We start from the raw sequence: 19767 nt of genomic DNA, 5'->3' as shown, positions 1-19767 counted from the left end.
AAAATCTGAATTCTCCAAAGGATCTTCCAGAAGAACATTTCTCTGGGCTGACGGCCACCACACCCATTTGACTACGGGCTGGGGAGGGAGCTCGGTCCCCTTTTCTTGCTTTCTACCTTGGGGGTGGGAGAGGGGAGGCTGCAGTGTTCCCATGGTAACTGCCGGACTTCCAAGGCAGTGAATTGGGCTGAGCACCTGCAGCTCACACCTGTCATCCTAGCTACTCAGGAGGCTGAGATCTGAGGATTGTGGTTCAAAGCCAACCCAGACAGCAAAGTCTGTGAGACTCTTATCTCCAATTAACCAGCAAAAAACCTGCAGTGGAGGTGTGGCTCAAATCACACCTTTGCTTGAGCCAACAAGCTAAGGGACAGCACCTAGGACCTCAATACAAATCCTAGTACCAACATACACACACACACACACACACACACACACACACACACACACAAAGTCACTAAATAAACACATTTTCTTTACAGTCTTGTTTCTCAGTGTCTTAACTTTGTCAAGACATTTTTCAAACATGTATTCATTTCTTCTTAAAATCTTCTCTGCCAATGCCTACACTATCTTATGAATGGCGATGGATGTGCCAGGATGTATTCACAATTCTCTCCTAACCTACTTTTGATAAAGGAAAGATTCCAAACATTCTTGAAAGCTTGGTGACTCAGGTGTCCACACAAGAGCAATTCTTTACAATTCCCCAGCAGAACGCGGCCTCAGTGCAACGATGTCACCACACATGGTAGCACACCACACACCACCAACAGTGCTTGGACCAACATGTGAAGCGTGGGTATCATTCATCACTTTCACATCAGTGGCATAAAACAAATACACAGAAAATATGTAATAATTCCCCTTAAAGATTTCATGCTATATCCTCCAAAGTTGTGCAAAAAATAAAGATACAGCAGTGGCAAAGTGTACACCAGTGTGTAGTGAGTGTGTGCACATGGCAGAGGTGGGAATCTGGGCTCTTTGTGTGAGGCAGGCTGCTCAGTTCCGCTTGGCCTGGCCACTCTCGCCATTGATTAGTGTCTTCTCCTGTTGTTCTGCCAGCACCTGCCATTTCTGCCTGTTCTTCCTGCAGCCATCTAGCAGAGGCAAACAGTCCTCTGAGACATGGGTCAGGGCCTAAAGAAAGAGAAGAGGATGGAGAGATCAAGTGCACCAGGACTCAGGCCCTCTCCCGCAAGCCTGCTGCCAAGGTGTCCATGTTCCACACTCATTTCACTGGTGGGTTTTCACAAGCAGTGTGACTACACCATCATTATGAGGAAAGCAAATATATGATCTTCTATAAACTATCCAGGGAGCATGGATGTGGTGAGATAGAGCCAGTCCTGGGACTTGAACTCTGGGTTTGTGCATTCTTCCTGAATTATTTTCCTCAATGCTAGTACTCTACCACTTGAGCCACAGCTCCACTTCCTGCTTTTTTGGTGTTTAATTGGAGGTAAGAGTCTCATAGACTTCCATTTCCCAAGCTCACTTCAAACTGTGATCTTCAGGTCACAGCCTCCTGAGTAGCTAGGATAACAGAGCCACCAGCACCCTGCTGGTTTAGGGAGAATAATTTTACCTGGAAAATAACTTCCCCCTAAACAAATGAAAATACACACTCACAGAAGTACAGAAATGACCCTCTCCCCTTTCCATCCTCCAAAAAGTTTTCCCAATTATTTTTCCTAATCTGTACATCAAACGAATAAATCTTCATAAAATAGGAAGAGTAAAACATGTTCCTTGTTCAATACAAGCATCAGTAAAAGAAACAATGCTATTACTAATTTTATTCTTTTTGTTTGCTTCTCTTGATTTGGAGGGGGAAAAAAATCTATGTTAATCTCTTCAATAGTGGTTTTCCCATAAATACCTCGTAGAGTTGCAAACAGATGGCGTCAATGAACCCAACTTGCATGCTTGGGATTTTGTTTTTCTTCTCCCTGTTCATTAGATCCTGAAAATAAATACAGACAGAGCCATGTTTATTTCAGAGCTGTCAGTGAAGGCTGGCTAGCCAAAGATGGACCAGCTGGCTAGCTGGCAAGGTCAGATGGACCCCAAAGCAAACATGAAAAAGACTGAAGTGCTTTTCAGAAGAATCTTTCTCTTCTAATTGAGCCTTCACTCTATTAAAAAAAGCAGTAAATGAAAGGGGGAAGGAGGGGAGAATAAAGTCAAGAACTCATTGTATATATCACAAAATTAAGAAATGTAAGGGGGCTGGGCATGTGGCTCAGTGGTAGAGTGCTTGCCTAGCATGCATGAAGCCCTGGGTTCGATTCCTCAGTACTACACAAAGAAAAAGCCGGAAGTGGCACTGTGGCTTAAGTGGTAGAGTGCTAGCAAAAGAAGCTCGGGGACAGTGCCCAGGCCCTGAGTTTAAGCTCTAGGACTGGCAAAAAAAAAAAAAGAAAAGAAAAGAAAAAGAAATGTAAGGGAAGGAGTGGGTGGAAGGGGGAAGAGACTAGAGAAGGGATGACACTGGTCACAATGCACTGCATTCATATACTCCCTTGTACGCCACTTAAAAATAATACAGAAAAACCCTCTCTAAAAAACAAAGGAAGCATGGATTAAATAACACCTTTAAATTCCATGTTCCCTCCTTGGAATTTATCCTAACAGAATAACAAAGAAATGGCAAACATAAACTCAGCAACATCGATGTTTTATTATTGTGCTCTTTGTAATATGAACACTGCAGCCCTCATTATACCAAAGGCAGTGGCTCCAGAATGATGACATTTATTTCATGTAATTTTGACAAATGCCACATGAGAGACCATCTGTTGGGATAAAAAGCAGTTCATCATATTTAAATGGAAAAAAAGTGCAAATTGCTAAAATAAAAACGTGGTACGATATGATGAAAACAAGTCTTTTTAGAGGGGTGTGATGGTGCACACCTGCACTCAGAAGGCTGAGTCAGGAAGATCTTAAATTTGAGGCTAGTCTGGGCTACTGTCTTGAGACTCTGTCTCAAGGGAAAATCAAAAGCATATAATTAAGAAAATATACATTTGAGTAACTGCTACCCAGAAGGCATCCTACTTACCGTGGGTTCTATGTTGAGCTCTTTTCTCTCTCTGTCCCCTTGGTCAAAAAATTCAGTTGCTACAAGTTCTGCTATCTGAAATAAATACCAGGCTTTGTTTTGGGGAGGGAAAAACCATGTCACTCTGAAGAAGCTTTGAATGACGATCAGAAAGTCTAGTGCATAGCTGAAGTGCAGAGATGAAGTAACTTGCAGAAGGAGGCTAGCCAATCAGCAACAGCAGGACATTCAGACACAGGTATCCATGCCTGGCTCCTCTCTCTCCATTACTGCATTCATCCATTATTCATTCATTCATTCTTCCCCATGTCTGGTCGTGGACTTGAACTTGGGGCCTGAGTACTGTCCCTGAGCTCTTTGGCTCAAGGCTAGTGCTCTATCACTTGAGTCACATCTCCACTTTTGGCTTTTGGGTGTTTGCTTGGAGATAAGAGTCTCACAGACTTTCCTGCCTGGGGTGATAATCAGATCTCAGCCTCCTGAGCAGCTAGGATTGTTTTGCTGTTCCATGTATATATGCATGTATGTATTTTTTGTTTAGTGCTGGTACTTAGGCTTAAACTCAGGGCCTTTTGTTCTCATTTGGCTTTTTTGCTCAAGGCTGGTACTTTACCAATTGAGCCATACCTAGCTTTTTGCTAGTCAAATGGCGGCAAAAGTCTCATGAACTTTTCTTCCCTGGCTGGTTTTATACCATCACTTTCAGGTCTCAGACTTCTGAATAGCTAGGATTACAGGTGTGAGTCACCAGTGGCTGGCTAAATTTTATTTTTAAACCCTTCAATTCTTCCTTTTTTCCCCCTCCCTTCAATAAAACAATAGGTCAAAGGGTTTGATTCTGAAGAAAGGACAAATGGAATGAAAAATCTTCCTGTCTCCTTTCCTATTTGGAAATGGCTCCTGATCATATTTAATGCAGAGCTGAAAGCGATGTCAAATGACCTGTGCAGAGAGGGCAATGGCACATCTGTGGGGTTTAACCTTGTTTTCTGTGTCCGTGTGATTCATGACTTGAACCTCTCGTTTCTGTGCTGTGTCTCACGTCACCAACAGCCTTGAGCAACAGCAGACTGGCAAAAGTCTTTGATAATACATTAAAATTCAAAAATCCATTCCCCAGAACAAAAAATGTAATATGAACATCACCATACAGCCCACTGTCTTCTGCCTTTGTTATGGCAGACGTGTTATGGTAGCTCTCCTACTCAGAGAGAAGGACTTGTATTTATTTACACTTCCATCCCTCTCACATCTGACCCCAACATTTCCTCCAAGTACTCGATAATGCCACCTTAGAGAGGAGGAGAAGCCTAGCTTAACCAACAACCATAAGGAAAACCAAAGGCACGTATTAAAAAAAATCTCCAAAAATCATAAACCCAAAGTTAGCCAGAAGTAGCACAGAAGAAAATGTCAACAGTTAGGTTTCAGTGTTCTTTATCTTAACACATCAAACAGATAGTGTAAACCAGTCTTCTGGAACAAAGAAAACCTTTTTTGAACACTAAGTTTACACAAGGAAATATATATTATCACATATAATATATATTATATATATGAAGGATTCATTTTGTTCTGAATGGTGGGAAAAGTCATGGTGATGAAGACTGGTAATCTGATTACTTTTTGAATGTTTTTTGATCAACCTCTGTTAGTTCTGACTTTCCCATACATCATTCAGTTCATCCCTGCCACTCTCTTTTACTCTCCCTAATTCTGGCTTCTTAAATCAATTTTAGCAGGTTTCACTGTTGTGTTTTCACACATGCAAATAAACTACTTTGGCCATAAAGGGAAAGGTTTTTTTCTTGTTGTTATGTCGAACTATCCACTTTGAACTCTGCTTAAAAATTAGAAAACGCAAAACAAAAATTGATAATTAAAAAAAGAGCCAGTGGCTGGGAATATGGCTTTGTGGTAGAGTGCGTGTCTGGCATGCATGAAGCCCTGGGTTCAATTCCTCAGCACCACATAAACAGAAAAGGCTGGAAGTGGCGGTGTGGCTCAAGTGGTAGAGTGCTAGCCTTGAGCAAAAAGAAGCCAGGGGCAGTGCTCAGGCCTGAATTCAAGGGCGGGCAAAAAAAAAAAAAAAAAAAAAAAGAGCCAGACACCTGTGGCTCATGCCTACCATCCTAGCTGTTCAGGAGCTGAGATGCAAGGATCACAGTTCGATGTCAGCCCAGGCAGGAAGGTCCCTGAAACCCTTACCTCCAATTGACTACCAAAGAACTGGAAGTGGTGCTGTGGATCAAGTGGTTGAGCACTAGCCTTGGGCACAGAAGCTCAAGGATAGCACCCAGACCCTGAGTTCAAGCCCTAGTACCAGCACAAAAAAAGAAAGCTAGAAAGACTTATGAGAAGCCTTCCCTGAGTGTTGCCTTTGGAAGCAACTTTAAGCATAAGGTCTTTTTTTATTCTGACTTTGTAGCTCTGCTGTCACCGCTGCCATACAACATACCCGCTGTTGGATGGGCCAGGGCTTCGTGATGGCGGAGAGGTCACAGGCCGTCATGAGCATGGCTCTGGTGGGGGAGAAAACCAGATGCAGGTTAACTCTGCAGTGAAGACACACCTCCGTAAATCATCATTAATAATGCCGATCACTAAGACTTCTCCACAAGAGGAATGGCAGTCTGTGGAGACCAGAGAAACAGAGTTTCCAGACTTCTGACTGAGGTTGTGATGATAATCGTCCCTGCTTGGATCACTTCCTCAGATGGTTGTGTTTCGTTCCAGACTGGCACAAGCTCAGGATTCACTTTTGGGTAAAATATACCTGCTATTATTATTCATATTTATTTCAAGACAGAGCAATGAAAACATTGGTGCCTGAGCTATGATTAAAGGATAATACTAGATATCACAGATAAAAGTGCTCCAGCAGAAATTATGATGGGCACTTGGAGCTGTTGGATTATGCCTATAATTCTAGCTATATAAGAGGCTGAGATCTAAGAACTGTGGATTGAAGCCTTTTCTGGGAAGGAGACTCTTATCTTTTTTGCCAGTCCTGAGGCTTGAACTCAGGGCCTGGGCACTGTCCCTGAGCTTCATCTACTCAAGGCTGGCATTCTACCACTTGAGACACAGCGCCACTTCTGGCTTTTTCTGTTTATGTGGTGCTGAGGAATTGAACCCAGGGCTTCATGCATGCTAGATAAGCACTGTACCACTAAGCCACATTCCCAGTCCCCCACCCAGGATTTGAACGACAGTTCCCAGATTTCAGCCTCCTGAGTAGCTAGGATTATAGGCATGAGCCACCAGCATCCAGCTTGGAGATATTTTTGATTGTCATGGCCACAAAGGATTTCAATAATAGTTGACAGTACATCTGTCTCCAACTACATTCCCACCAGCAGAGGGGCAGGCGCCTGTCAGGCCCACTGCTGACTTCCCCACAAGAGTCAGGCCAGGAAAGAACAGCTCAGATGAAGCTCCTCTTGTATCTCTCTTGTTATTGAGAACAAGTGTTCACTAATCACAGCAGGAGGCGTTCTCTTCTGTACTGAGCTATTTCAAAAGGCCCATGAAAAATATGGCTGTACACAACTGACAGCTGGGAATCCCTCTGTTCTTTCCTTCTAATTTGTGTCTTTCATGGTATGCAAGGGAATCTCCGTTTATTAAAGCAGTGTTGACATCAAAATTGTGTGCACACTATTCTCTTTTGATGACTAAGTGTTAGCTCCTTTGTGTTGATCCTGTTCTTGCCACAGCATAGATATTGTAAAACCAAACCAAAATGAAAACAAAACAACTGCCTCCCAACAAGAACAAAGGTGCTAGAAGGGAGGGAAATGTGTACTGGTGGGCAGAAATAGAGATCCCAAAGGGCCCCAATTTTAACAGAGCTGCTAAGCTGTCAAGTTAAATGGATGCTCTATAGCCACCATTTGTGTGGTGTGTGTGTGTGTGTGTGTGTGTGTGTGTGTGTGTGTGTGTGTGTGTGTGTGTATGTATACTGGGACTTAAACTTACTTGGCTTTTTTGCTCAATGCTTGAGCTGTATCTCCATTTCTAGCTTTTTGCTGGTTAAATGGAGTTAAGAGTCTTATAGACTTTCCTGCTCTGGCTGGCTTCCAACCTCAATCCTCAGATCTCAGCCTCCTGATTAGCTAGGATTATAGGTGTGAACCACTGGTATTCAGTGCAGCCATCTTCTTGCTCCCACAAAATAGGAAAGTAGTTTCAGGTCTTTCATCCAAAGATGGAGGGGAAGTCAAGTCTATTACTTATTCCATTCTAATAGTCTAAAAGGAAGGAGCAACTTACTCCCTTGAATTTGCATGTGTATTTATTTTCACGTAAACATTGGTAGGCAGTCCTTCCAAAAGTACTCCAGTGAAGTCTGGCAGCCTCAAAAATCATCATGTTGTTAACAAATAACTCACAGTGAGCAAATTAACCAGGAAGAGAAACTGGACTTACAAAAACAGCTCCTTTTGATGAGGATCTTCCAAATCAAATTGATTTTTTCTTATAAGTTCAAAAAATTCTCCTCGTCTCCTTGAAAATGAAGAAAAATATTATGTTGAGTTCCCAGTCTCTTATCAACTTGTAGACTCTGATACTCAGAGAGCAAATATTTGGAGAAAAAAAGTCATTATAGAACCCCCACATCTAAAAATCAACATTAAAAAGTCATTTAGTACTTATTTTCACTCTTCAGTTACGTTTTTGTTTTTGAACAGTACTAGGGTTTGAGTTCAGCCCCCCTTTAATTCAGTAAATATAATATAATCTGATATGTAATAAATACTTCTTGTATATACAACATTGATATGACTCTTGAGCAATCAACAAGAGTTGTTCTTCTCATAGTGTTTTAAAATCTAGCCAGACATAAGACTGAAGAAAAGAAAAATCTTATGTATAAAATTTACTGTATAGGATGAAGTATCACAAATTAAAAGCCAGTTCACAGGGATCAGAGGAGATGCTCACTGGGCTTGACAAGCCCGGGAAGGCTGTGTGGTGTGTGACTCAAGGTACTTTTCAAATACTCACTAATACAAATCTGTATTCTGAGGTTGGTTTATTTATTTATTTATTTATTTGCCAGTCCTTGGCCTTGGATTCAGGGCCTGAGCACTGTCCCTGGCTTCTTTTTGCTCAAGGCTAGCACTCTGCCACTTGAGCCACAGCGCCACTTCTGGCCATTTTCTATATAGGTGGTGCTGGGGAATCGAACCCTGGGCTTCATGTATAAGAGGCAAGTACTCTTGCCACTAGGCCATATTCCCAGCCCTCTGAGGTTGTTTTGAATACACTGAAATTTACTGTATTTTCTTTTGCCATTATTGTTGTTGTTATTATTAGTATAAGTGTCAGTGCCCAGGGCCTGGGTAATGTCTCTGAGCTTTTTTCGCACAAGGCTAGTGCTCTGCCTTCTACTTCCAGCGTTTGGGGTAGCTAATTGGAGATAAATGTCTCATGGATTTTCCTGCCCCAGCTGTCTTTGAACCATGATCCTCAGATCTCAGTCTCCTTAGCAGTTACGATTATAAGCATGTATCACCACTGGGGCTTGGCTTAATTTAGCGGGTGCCAGTGCCTCACACCTGTAATCCTAACTACTCAGGAGGTTGAGACTGAGGATCATGGTTTAAACCCAGCCCAGGCAGGAAAGTCTGTGAGGCTCTTATATCCAATTAACCAGTAAAAAGTTGGAATGATGCTGTGGCTCAAGTGGTAGAGAGCTAACCCTGGGCCCAAAAGCCCAGGGATGGTACCTGAGTACCTCAGGAATCAGCCCTGAGGTTCAAGGCCCAGTACTGACAACCCACCCCCTCCAAAATTTTTATTTATGTAGTTTTATTTTTGAACATCAAAGGGTTGTATGAGGGTTGTGTCCCTCTAGGTGTCCAGTGCTTCTTGATAGGAGGCACCCCTCTGTCATTCCCCCATCCCCTTTGTGCCCTCCTCCACATTCAATTTTAACTACCCTTAAAGTGCTCCACAGTTCAATGAAGCAGATGCTGAAGTTAGATAGAGAGCACTGGATAGCTGGTAGATATTTGGAGCTGTGCATTCTCTTCCTTCTCATGAGAGAGGCTAACACCTTGACTCTAGTCCTTGTGTAGAAGGGGAGGCCTGTGCTACAGCAAGTCCCGCAAGGGTGGCTCCTGCCTCCCAGTCTTCCTATACCTGAAAACACTCTCTGCAGGTTGTAACTTCATGATTGTTCAAAGGCAGGAAAAGTGCTTGCTAGCCTTCAGAAATGCATAGCAATCATAAAAGGGCCTTATCACAACACAGCACTGTACTGTGTAGTCTTATTTTAGAATCATTAACTTCCAAGTTTTACATTAACTTAATCTTCCTCTGCCAACATAAAAAAAAAAAACCAGAAACAAGAATTACTTGTTTGAATTTTGGCTTCTTTCCTGGTCTACCTAGGCTTGGCTGACAGAATGAGGAATTGTGACATGAACAGAAGTTGGGGATGGAAGGAGTAGACTTCTCAGGTTATCTTCAAGGAACTTCATTACAGCTATCACAGCATTGTTAGGACTTTCTTTTAACCTTATAGAGATTTCTTAATGTAGGTGTTAGACACTGGAAATAATGAAAACACTGTGTGTGAGCGTACCCGCTGGTCCTGGGATTTGAACTCAGGGCCTGAATGCTATCCCTAAGCCTTTTTTTACTCAAGGCTAATGTTCTACCACTCGAGCCACAGCACCACTTCTGAAATTCATCGGAGATAAAAGTCTCATCAACTTTCCTGTCTGGACTGGCTTTCAAACTATGATCCTTAGATCTCAGCCTCCCGAGTAGGTAGGCATGAGTCAAGTGCCCAGTCAGCTGCTAACACTTTTAAGACCTGTTTTGGAAGATAATTTTCTTAAGACTTACTTTATGTAGAGTGCTAGGTCTGTGGCTAAAATAGCTTGCTTGATTATCTTCAATGTGGTCTTGTATTCTTCAATGGAGAGGCCACTGAGAATTTGGTTGCCCTTTAAAAAAAAGTATCATTAGTGATCCGCCTGCAGAAGGTGCTGACACAAACACACATGAAGATACAATTCCTTGCACACAAGTTCACTATTCTGAACTTGTGCTTTACAGGATCTGTGCTTCTTTAAATCCCATGAAATAAAATAATGTTACACCTGCCTATGTGTGCATGTGCTTCCAACTTGTCTGCTTCCTGGGCCTAATCACTGCTTATCTATTTCCTTTGGGCAAATTAATTGCTATACTGTCATAATAAGTAAAACTGAAAAGACATCAAGAGCCATATTAATGGATGTAAAGAACGGAGTTTTACTCAGCCACAAGGAAGAATTAAATTAGGCCATTTGGCAGAAAATGAATAGAACTGGTCATCATCATGGTCAGTGGAATAATCCAGCCCCACAAAGACAAGTATTGCATGTTTCCTTCATTTGTGCAAGTGAGGGGAAACAAAACTGAGTCAAGAATAAAAGAATGATTAGGGAGGTGGAAGGGGAGAAGGGAGCAAGAGAAGGAAAGTAAGGAGAGTAACAGAGCAGGTGAGTAGAGCCAAAATTCATCATATGCCTGCATGGAAATGTCTAGAAGCAATCATTAATTACAGACAATTTAACATACACCATAAAAAAAGAATGAAGACCAGTACCAGTGGCTCAGGCCTATAATTCTGGCTACTCAGGAGTTTGAAATCTCAGGGTCTTGCTGCAAAACTGCCCTAGGGAAGACAAATTCTGGAGATTCTCATCTGTAATTAACGAGCAAACTGGCAGAAATGGAACTGTGACTCAAGTAGTAGAGCAGAGCACTAGCCTTGAGCAAAAAAGTTGAGGAAGAGTTTAAGGTCATCAGTTCAAGTCCTATTCTTGGGAATCAAAACATGAAAGTTGTAAAATTCTACATTTCACAATTTTTCTCTTTATTTAAACACAAAACACATGTATAGCATGCAGGTTAACTTAAAATTATGAAAGTTGTGAAATTCGAAAACATTTGAATAACATGTCTGGTGCAAAAAATATATGTACGTACACACATTACACACACACATACACACACACACCGTTTCAGTACTGAGGCTTGAACTCAGAGCTTGGGTGCTATCCCTTAGCATTTCCTTCGCTCAAAGATGGTGCTCTGCCACTTGAGTCACAACTCCACTTCCAGCTTTTTGGTGGTTAATTGGAGATGAGAATCTTTAGGTTTTCCTTCCTGGGCTGGCTTTGAACTGTGATCCTCAGATCTCAGCCTCCTAAGTAACCAGGATTCCAAGTGTAAACCACTGGAGCCCAGTTTGCTGGTGCAAATCTAAGCATCTCAATCAATATCAAGATCCACCATGTGTTCTCTGGGAACCTGACAGCGCAGCTTGGCAGAGGTCTGGAGACCAAGGCGTGCTTCCTAGCTGGTGCACATGGGTGCTACTCACAAGGGCTGAGGCATCTACTTAAAGCAGGCTAAGCCTTGCGTGATCACGGAAAGGGCTTTGCTATATAATCATTCTTGCTTCTTGCCTGTAATTTAAAACACAGTCATTCTCTCATCATGAACTCAGTAAAAGACACAGCTTGGACACTCAGAATACACTCAAAACATCTGTAAATTGAGTCAGATGTGCTTCTTAAATCTCAGGGCCAAGAAAAATTAAATCCTGAGGCAAGGGTGGTGATCACCAAACTGGTCATACTAAAACTAATGTTGACATTGTGGTATGGATTTAATTGATGACAAAAATCTGTAGACACAACCAAAAACAAAATTATTATTATTACTCATTATTATATTTTGTGCTGGTCCTGGAGCTTGAGCTCAGGGCCCTAACCTTTTCCATTCAAGGCACTCTAGCATTTCAGCCTCAGCTCTACTTCCTGCTTTCTTTGGGTGATTAACTGGAGATAAGAGTCTCTTGCACTTTCCTGTTTGGGCTGGCTTTGAACCTTGATCCTCAGATCTCAGCCTCCTGGGTAGCTAGGATTACTGGCATGAACCATTGGTGCCAGGTCCATAAACATTATTTTTAGATATTAAATCATTTTTAGATTATGAGCCAAAGAAAACAGTTGTGAAAACTTCTGATACTCTTATTTATATTAGGATAAAAATTATTGCAGGCAGAAAATTATTTTCCTTTAGATTTTTATTTTTCTTCCCTGAAGCAGGGTCTGTAATTTCTTTTGCATATAAATGTAGTTACAAAGATATGATCTATAGACAGGTCTTATGATCTGAACCAACCATACTGACACAGGGGACTCCCTGGATGGTAAGTAGTAACGAGTCATGTAATAACTTACATTATGTAGTAAAAGAGCAGCTGTAATAGGACAGCTACCAAATATGTTTTCAATATGCTAGCATGCTTTTTATTTTATTTTATTTTTGCTTTGGAAATGCATTTGTAATAAGATATTTTTAAAAAGAAAGTTTCAACTGAAACAGCCAATTCTGAGGGAAGTACAGATATTTCCAGGGTAACATGACATACATTTCTGCAACAGTCTCAGTCTTGGGAGAAAACTGCACACTAGAGATTATATACTTTGTGGGAAGAAGTGTAAGAGTAGACCACAGGAAAACCGTTGGAGCTTGGGGCATGAGGATCTGTTTTTAATTATGTGAAAAGCAAGACAAGACAAGATAAACCGGTTTTCTTGCCAAAATTCCCATTGGGGCCCTGGTGGCCCAAGCCTACCAGCCTAGCTGCTTAAGGAGACTGAGATGTGAGGATCCGGATCCAAGGGAGTTCATGCAGGAACATCTCTGAGACTTTTTTTTTGCCAGTCCTGAGGCTTGAACTCAGAGCCTAGACATGGTCCCTGAGCTTCTTTTGCTCAAAGCTAGCGCTCTACCATTTGAGCCACAGCACCACTGCTGTTTTTTTCTGTGATTTAATTGGAGATAAGAGTTTCACAGACTTTCTAGCCCAGGCTGGCTTCCAACTACGATCCTCAGATCTCAGCCTCCTGAGTAGTTAGGATTACAGGTGTGAGCCATTGGCGCCCAGCTAATTCTGAGACTCTTTATCTCTGATTAACCAGCAAAAAGCTGGAAGTGAATCTGTGATTTGAGTGGTAGAGTGCCAGTCTTGAGTGAAGCTAAGGGGGAGCAGCCGGGTCCTGAGTTACACACACACACACACACACACACACACACACACACACAGTTCTGGTACTCTACTCTAGACTTATGTACAAGCTTCTAATCACCAATCAGACATGAAGCAACTCATGTAAGCAATCAGCGATCTTTGCAAACCGGTCTGCATTAGACCTCATTTAGCCTTTCTTAGGAGGTAACATGAACAGATTGCCTATCTTTCCCATGCACCCCCAGCCCTTTTTGTTGTGCTAGGGATAGAACTCACAGCCATATGCACGGAAAGCCCGTATTCTACTTAGATTGCAGGACTTTCCATCTTTCAGCCACTTTGAGAACTCATTCTCCTCCACCTCAAGCAAGAGTGAGGCCTGCAAGTCCCTCGTACGTCTCTCTGGCCTTCCTTCCCTTCTCTGGCTGGAGGAGTAGGAAACTACACAGAGGCCTGGAGGAGGAAGGACATGGTAGATACACGAAGGAACAAGCAAGAGAAGTCTGCCAGGTAGGAGAGGGGAGGACCTGAAACTTTAAATCAGATTCAAATCAAGAATGGACACTTTGGGGTTTATGAACTGACAGCTGTCTATTACGTAGTAGGACTTAGCCATTGATTGAGTAGAAGGGCAGTTATTTACTTTGATATCAGTCCTGGTGCTTGAGCCCAGAGGTGGGCACTGTCCCTGAGCTCAAAGAAAAGTATTCTGCCACTTGATCCATAGCTTCACTTCTGACTTTTTGGGTAGTTAACTGAAGATAAGAGTCTCATGGACTATTGTGCCTACACTGTCTTTGAACTTGGATCCTCAGATATCAGTTTCCTAAATAACTAGGGTTACAGGTCTGAGCTACTGACTCCTGGTGAGGGGCTTCTATTTATACAATAGTGAGTGGAATAATTTTTTTCCCTGGCTTAAGGCAAAATCAGCCACATTGGGCATAATTAAAGACATGGTGTTAAAAATCTCTTCAAGATTATGCACCATTTGTTATGCTTGGTTTTGGTTCTGGTTAGAACTTCCAATTCTACTTTATCATAAAAGTAAATACATGCCGGTGCCAGTGACTCACACCTGTAATCCTAGCTACTCAGAAGGCTGACATCTGAGGATCAAAGCTTGAAGCTAGCCCTGGCAGAACAGTCCATGAGATTCTTCTCTCTAATTAATGACCAAAAAAGCTGGAAGTGGAGATGTGATTCCAGGGGTAGAGCACTAGCCTTGCATGAAAAAACTCAGTAACAGCACCCAGGCCCTGAGTTCAAGCCTTAGGACCTGTGCACATACAAAAAAGTAGGATTAAACAAACCAAAAAGAGAATATAAAACATACTAATAATTTTACTAGAAAAACACAACCACTGCTAACTTTCTGATGTGCTATTTTCATCTTATTTTTCCTTAAGTAAGTTAATTTAGCACATCTTCTACCTTTTCTTTTGCTTTATAGTTTACATTTGTTACACATGGGGAAATTTCACTATAACATTTCTACATGTTTACAATGTACTCCAATTAACCTTACTCCTCTATCTCTTACACCCTTTTGTTAAATGTTTTCTTATATTGACAAATATTAATTTCAACAAGTTGTTAACAAAACTGTGTTTGTTACTGGTTACAAGTTTCAATAAAAAGGGAGTGCTATACAGGAGATGGAAACAAGAGGTTTGCTCTTTTTGACTGTTTTTCTTTCTTTTCTTTCTGTCTTGTCTGTTTACCTGTCTGGGAAGGTAAAGGGGGCACAGTAATTGAAGGACAAAGGTTGAACAAACGCAGCAGTGGTGCTCACTGGACATTATGTTGAAAATGAAATGGGTGGGAACTGGAGGAAAAATCTGGGAAAGAGCAAGGGAAGGAGTGACATTGTCCAGAAAGAAATGTATTCACTGCCTAACTTACATAACTGTAACCCCTCTGTACATCACTTTTATAATATCAATAAAAAAGTAAAAAAAAAAAAAAAAGGGAGAGCCGAGCTTGTGGCTCAATAATCTTGCCTAGCACACATTAGATCTTGGGTTCAATTCCAGCACTGTTAAAAAAAAAAAAGCAAGCAAAAATTCAGTACTGCTTTGTGAAAATGAAGTCAGAACTACACAATGCACTTCATTTGATTTTTTAAAGCAGAATTCATCAAGAGCAAAGAAATATATATGCTAATTTCCTTTCTAATAGGGAATAACTGAATCAGGCTGAGTGGCCAAAATATCCCTATCAGGCATCATTAGGCTGTTTGGTTGCAGTGAGTGGAGAGGCCAGGGAGATCACTCATGGTTCTGGGCTTTGCCTTTGTTACCCAAAAAGGAATAGAGTGTGTTCAAGAATTTATGAGGCTGGGAAGAAGTCCAAAACCTAAAAATAAAGCAATTTATAAAAGCTTCCTTTTAAAATTCCACAAGCCAAAAGGAAGTACTTACGGGGCTGTTGAGAATCATCAGGCACTGGTCGAAGTGGTGGTGCTCCATGATGGAGTGGCAGTAGAGCTGGGCCAGCGGGTGCTCGCTTCTGTAGAGGATTTAGATGAAGAAAGAAAATCATGTTCTTCTTTACTACTCATTCTCTGCTGCTCGTGGGGCTTGAACTCAGGACCTGGGTGCTGTCCCTGGGCTTTTTTTTGCTCAAGGACAACCCTCTACCACTTGAGCCACAGCTCTACTTCTGGATTTTTTTTTTTCATAGTTTATGGGAGCTTAGCTTCTTGTTTAACTAACAGAACTACTGCACAAAATAAATCAGATGACTGATTTTCTCTTCTGTTGAGAAAAGTGTAAGGTCATCTCAGGGGAAATGAACCTGGTGTTGGTTACAAGTCGCGGGCTTTGACATTGAATAAACAAAAGATGTAAGAAATAGGGACTGGATTTTAAGTATGATCGTGCCAACAGTATTTTTTTCAATTTCAAAACACAAGTGACTTGAAATTTAAAACAAATTTATGTTACCTTTTCCTCTGAGATAATGCTCGGTTGAAGGTCAGTTTACTCATGGTCGTGTCCGCATATAAGGAAAGAATTGACTGCGGTGGAATGAAATGAACTGGGTGTGAGTGAGGAAAATCCAGGCAAGGGGAAACCATCAGTGAAGGAGGAAAGGGAGGGAGAGAAGGGAGGAGGGAGGATGGAGTGAAGGGTGGAGGATGAAAGATCGAGGATTGAGATGGAGAATGGAAGAAGGAAGGGAGGATGGAGGACAGAGGAGAGAAAGGGAGGAGGGAGGATTGAGGGTGGTAGATCAAGGTGGAAGCAGAAAGAGAGGGAAGACAGAGGGAGGGAGGAAGAGGGAAGGAAGAAGGGAGCCTAGATGAAGGAGAGGGAGATAGAGGCTAGAGGTTGGACGAAGAAGTAATGTAGGGGGTAAGGATGAAGGACAAAGGGGGGAAGGAAGGGAGGATGGAAGTTAGAGGGAGAGAGCATGGAGTGAGGGAGGGGTAGAGGGGGGATGGAGGTTGGAAAATGGTGGATGGATGGAGAATGGAGGAGGAAGGAGGAGGGAGGGAGGGAAGGAAGGGGGATAGAGGTTGGAGGATGGAGGTTAGAGGATGGAGAATAGAGGGAGAGATGAGGGCTGAATTGAGGATGTGCAAATGGAGGATGGGAAGATGGAGCACAAATGATATCCTATAATTGTCTTTCTGCTCAGCAAAGTGCCAGAACTCTGGCTGCTTACATTGGCTGATATATCACCTAGGATTATTTCTGTATGACTTTAGGATCATCAAACTTGAATCTGACTAAATACATACATCCAAAACAATGTTCCATTGGCTGTAGGGATGATGCAGGAGACTTCTCTATGCCACCTAAGTGTTGGCCATTTTCTCTAGTGGATGTGTGACTTCAGCCACTGGCTTCCTACTCCCTTCTTCCCCATCCATGTAGGAGAATACACATGGACTACGAACTTCCAACACTCTCCTAGCACTCATAGGATTCCACACAATGACAGTCTTGATGGTCAAGGAAAGAATCAAAGGATTGAACAACAGATGAAGGGGCAGCTTGCTATTTAAGGGATGTCTTGCTTCACATTAATTTCTGAAAAGTTGTTCAAGAATGAATGACATAGAGGCATATGCTCATATACAGCGTTTAGTTGATTAAAGTATAGTATACACGGGAGTGACATTTTATGGAATAAATCTTTTACACAGTTAACAGACAGCTTAACAACATGAGTGCCAAGAAGCTGAAATGAGATTGTAAGGGGTACGGTGGGAGAGGGTAGATGAATGAAAAAGAAACAAGGCTAATACAACAAGAAGGTATTTTTTTGGGAGTCCTAGAGCTTGAACTCAGGGCCTAGGTGCTGTCCCTGTGCTGCTTTTGCTCAAGGCTAGCTCTCTATCAATCACTTGAGTCATAGCTCCACTTTTGGTGTTTTTGGTAGTTGATTGGAGGTAAGAATCTTACAGACTTTACAAAGCTGGCTTTGAGCCGGGATCCTCAGATCTCAGCCTCTTGAGTAGCTAGGATCACAGGTGTGAGCCACCACAATATATACATGTGATACAGGAAGTGTGAAATGAGTCTGGGGGCCAGGGGACAATGATGAGAGGGGTGACTGTAATCAAGAAGTGCTGGACACTTAGATATACTGGACACTTACTTAGATGAGCATGTTAAATCATAACCCCCTTGGACAGCCTTTTGAAGTTCAGATTAAAAAATGCATGAAGGAGGTTAATTTCAGTCTCTAACCATGCTACCCTATAAACAACTTTTCTCCCTCTTTTTGATGTTTTATTCTTCTTTTGATCTTATTAACATGTCAATCTGTGAATATCGGATGATATCGGTCTGAATGTTTTTAGAAGACAGTACTTTCTGTGGTAATGTTTATGATACATTTACTATCCTAAGTGTCTTACTTCAGGAATCACTCCTTCACCAAGTAAGAAAAGGAAAGGAGGAAAAAAAATCCCTGGAAAAATCTTGCTTTTCTCTAACCACAGGGATATAGGAAGAAATAACAAACCTCTATAAATGTCTTAACTAAAAAGAAAAAAGAGATTATGATTACTTGGTTGAAATCTGCTGTGTGGTGTGTGAAAACAAGATTCTGCAATCTGTGATTTTTCCCAGGACTTTTTTTTTTTTCCAAGAGAGATGATGTTTTCTTCCGGGTAATTATTTTTAAATAAACAAAGGAAAAATAGAAAAATATTTGAGGTTTCTTTCTTAAGTAGGGCAACATAGCATCTCAGTGAAATCTATACCCTAACAGTCTGCATGCTAATAATGTGAGGTCAGCCTGACTATGAAATGCTGTATTACATAGATATGTGTTCTGTGTGCGCACGTTGTCTGTTGGGTCAGGGCCCGGGCGCTCACTGTCCTTTAGCTTTTTTGCTCAGGAATGGCACTCTACCACCTGGGCTACAACTCCACTTCCTGGTTCACTGGAGATATGAGATTCTCAGATCTGTGTGCCTGGGCTGACTTTGAACTGTGATCCTCAGATCTCAGACTCAAGAGTAGCTAGGATGACAGGGATGAGTCACTATTGACTATGATATGAAACATGTTTTATTAGTACATATTCACTGTACAAAGGATCTTATTGTGTTATTCCATATAATGATGGTGACTTGAATTTATCTATTGCTTTCTTATTCCCTTATCCCCACTGTTTTTCTTTTGTTGTGTGCTAGGCCTCAGCTTGAACTAATGGCCTGGGTGCTGTTGCTGAGTTATAGCTCTACCACTTGAGCCACAGCTCCACTTCTAGCTTTCTGGTGGCTCATTGGATATAAGAATCTCACATACTTTGCTATCCTGGCTAGCTTTGAACTGCGATCCTCAGATCTCAGCCTACTGAGTAGTTAGGATTACTGGTGCCTGGATGTTCTTTGTTTTTAGATTTATTATCTTTTAGGTAGTTGTACAAAGGAGGTGCCTCATGACAAAGCTGTTTATGAATATAGTACATAATGAGGTTTATCGTGGCATCTTCATATGTGCATATAATATACTCTAATGGCATTGACCTCTGTCCTCCATAGAGCCCCTTTTATGTTCATCTCATTTTTTCTAGGGTGATATGACTTCTCCTAGATCCCAGTGTTGGCAAAGGCATCTCACTCAGTCAATTCTGCAGAACACTTAGATTTTCAAGAGGAGACAGTGGCCTGGCTATGGCAGCCAAGAGCTTTGCATCTTTTCCCATCCTTACTGCAATTCCTGGGGCCTCAAGTTCTCTGTGTATTTAGATCAAGGGACTGTGATCAGAGAGCTGTTCTCATATGCCCTCAAGACAACACACATCTGGAACTGCCTTAAGAAATCTCGGCATTCATCAAATCATTTGCACACTTAATCTCAGTTGTGAGAGATTATTTTTGTTATGACAATGTGGGCTCCTTTCAGCCAATTGCTGTGAGGAAAAAAAAGTGGCTCAAAGAAAAACTGATGAAATGTGACACCACTTTTATCATTTCCTATGTCAACACAATTGAGTATAGCCTTAGAGAAGTATGAAAGCCTAGTGCCAAAGATCAGTATCGTGTGTGTGTGTGTGTGTGTGTGTGTGCGCGTGTGTGCATGCACGCATGTCTTATAACCTGATCTCAGTACCTGGGTGCTGTCCTTGTGCTTTTGCCACTTTCAGCTTTTTTGATAGTTAACTGGACATGAGAGTCTATGGA

General features: G+C 41.8%; 1 protein-coding gene across 3 annotated transcripts in view; it reads right to left on the bottom strand.

Annotated features, from left to right (window-relative positions):
- Positions 1 to 361: 361 nt before the first annotated feature.
- Positions 362 to 19767, bottom strand: part of Pde5a (phosphodiesterase 5A) — a 132719-nt gene continuing 113313 nt past the window's right edge. For all 3 annotated transcript variants that reach the window (XM_048333439.1, XM_048333441.1, XM_048333440.1), the window contains exons 15-21: positions 15542 to 15629; positions 9932 to 10032; positions 7502 to 7579; positions 5529 to 5592; positions 3071 to 3145; positions 1886 to 1969; positions 362 to 1143 (exon numbers count right to left, since the gene is read on the bottom strand). In XM_048333439.1, coding sequence (XP_048189396.1) covers positions 1006 to 1143; positions 1886 to 1969; positions 3071 to 3145; positions 5529 to 5592; positions 7502 to 7579; positions 9932 to 10032; positions 15542 to 15629 — 628 coding nt within the window. In that variant the 3' untranslated portion in view covers positions 362 to 1005. The remainder of the gene's footprint in view (positions 1144 to 1885; positions 1970 to 3070; positions 3146 to 5528; positions 5593 to 7501; positions 7580 to 9931; positions 10033 to 15541; positions 15630 to 19767) is intronic.

This window comes from Perognathus longimembris, chromosome 24 (assembly GCF_023159225.1).
Source record: "Perognathus longimembris pacificus isolate PPM17 chromosome 24, ASM2315922v1, whole genome shotgun sequence".
In the NCBI taxonomy this organism is placed as follows: domain Eukaryota; kingdom Metazoa; phylum Chordata; class Mammalia; order Rodentia; family Heteromyidae; genus Perognathus; species Perognathus longimembris.
This window is presented reverse-complemented; position numbering and strand designations above follow the sequence as displayed.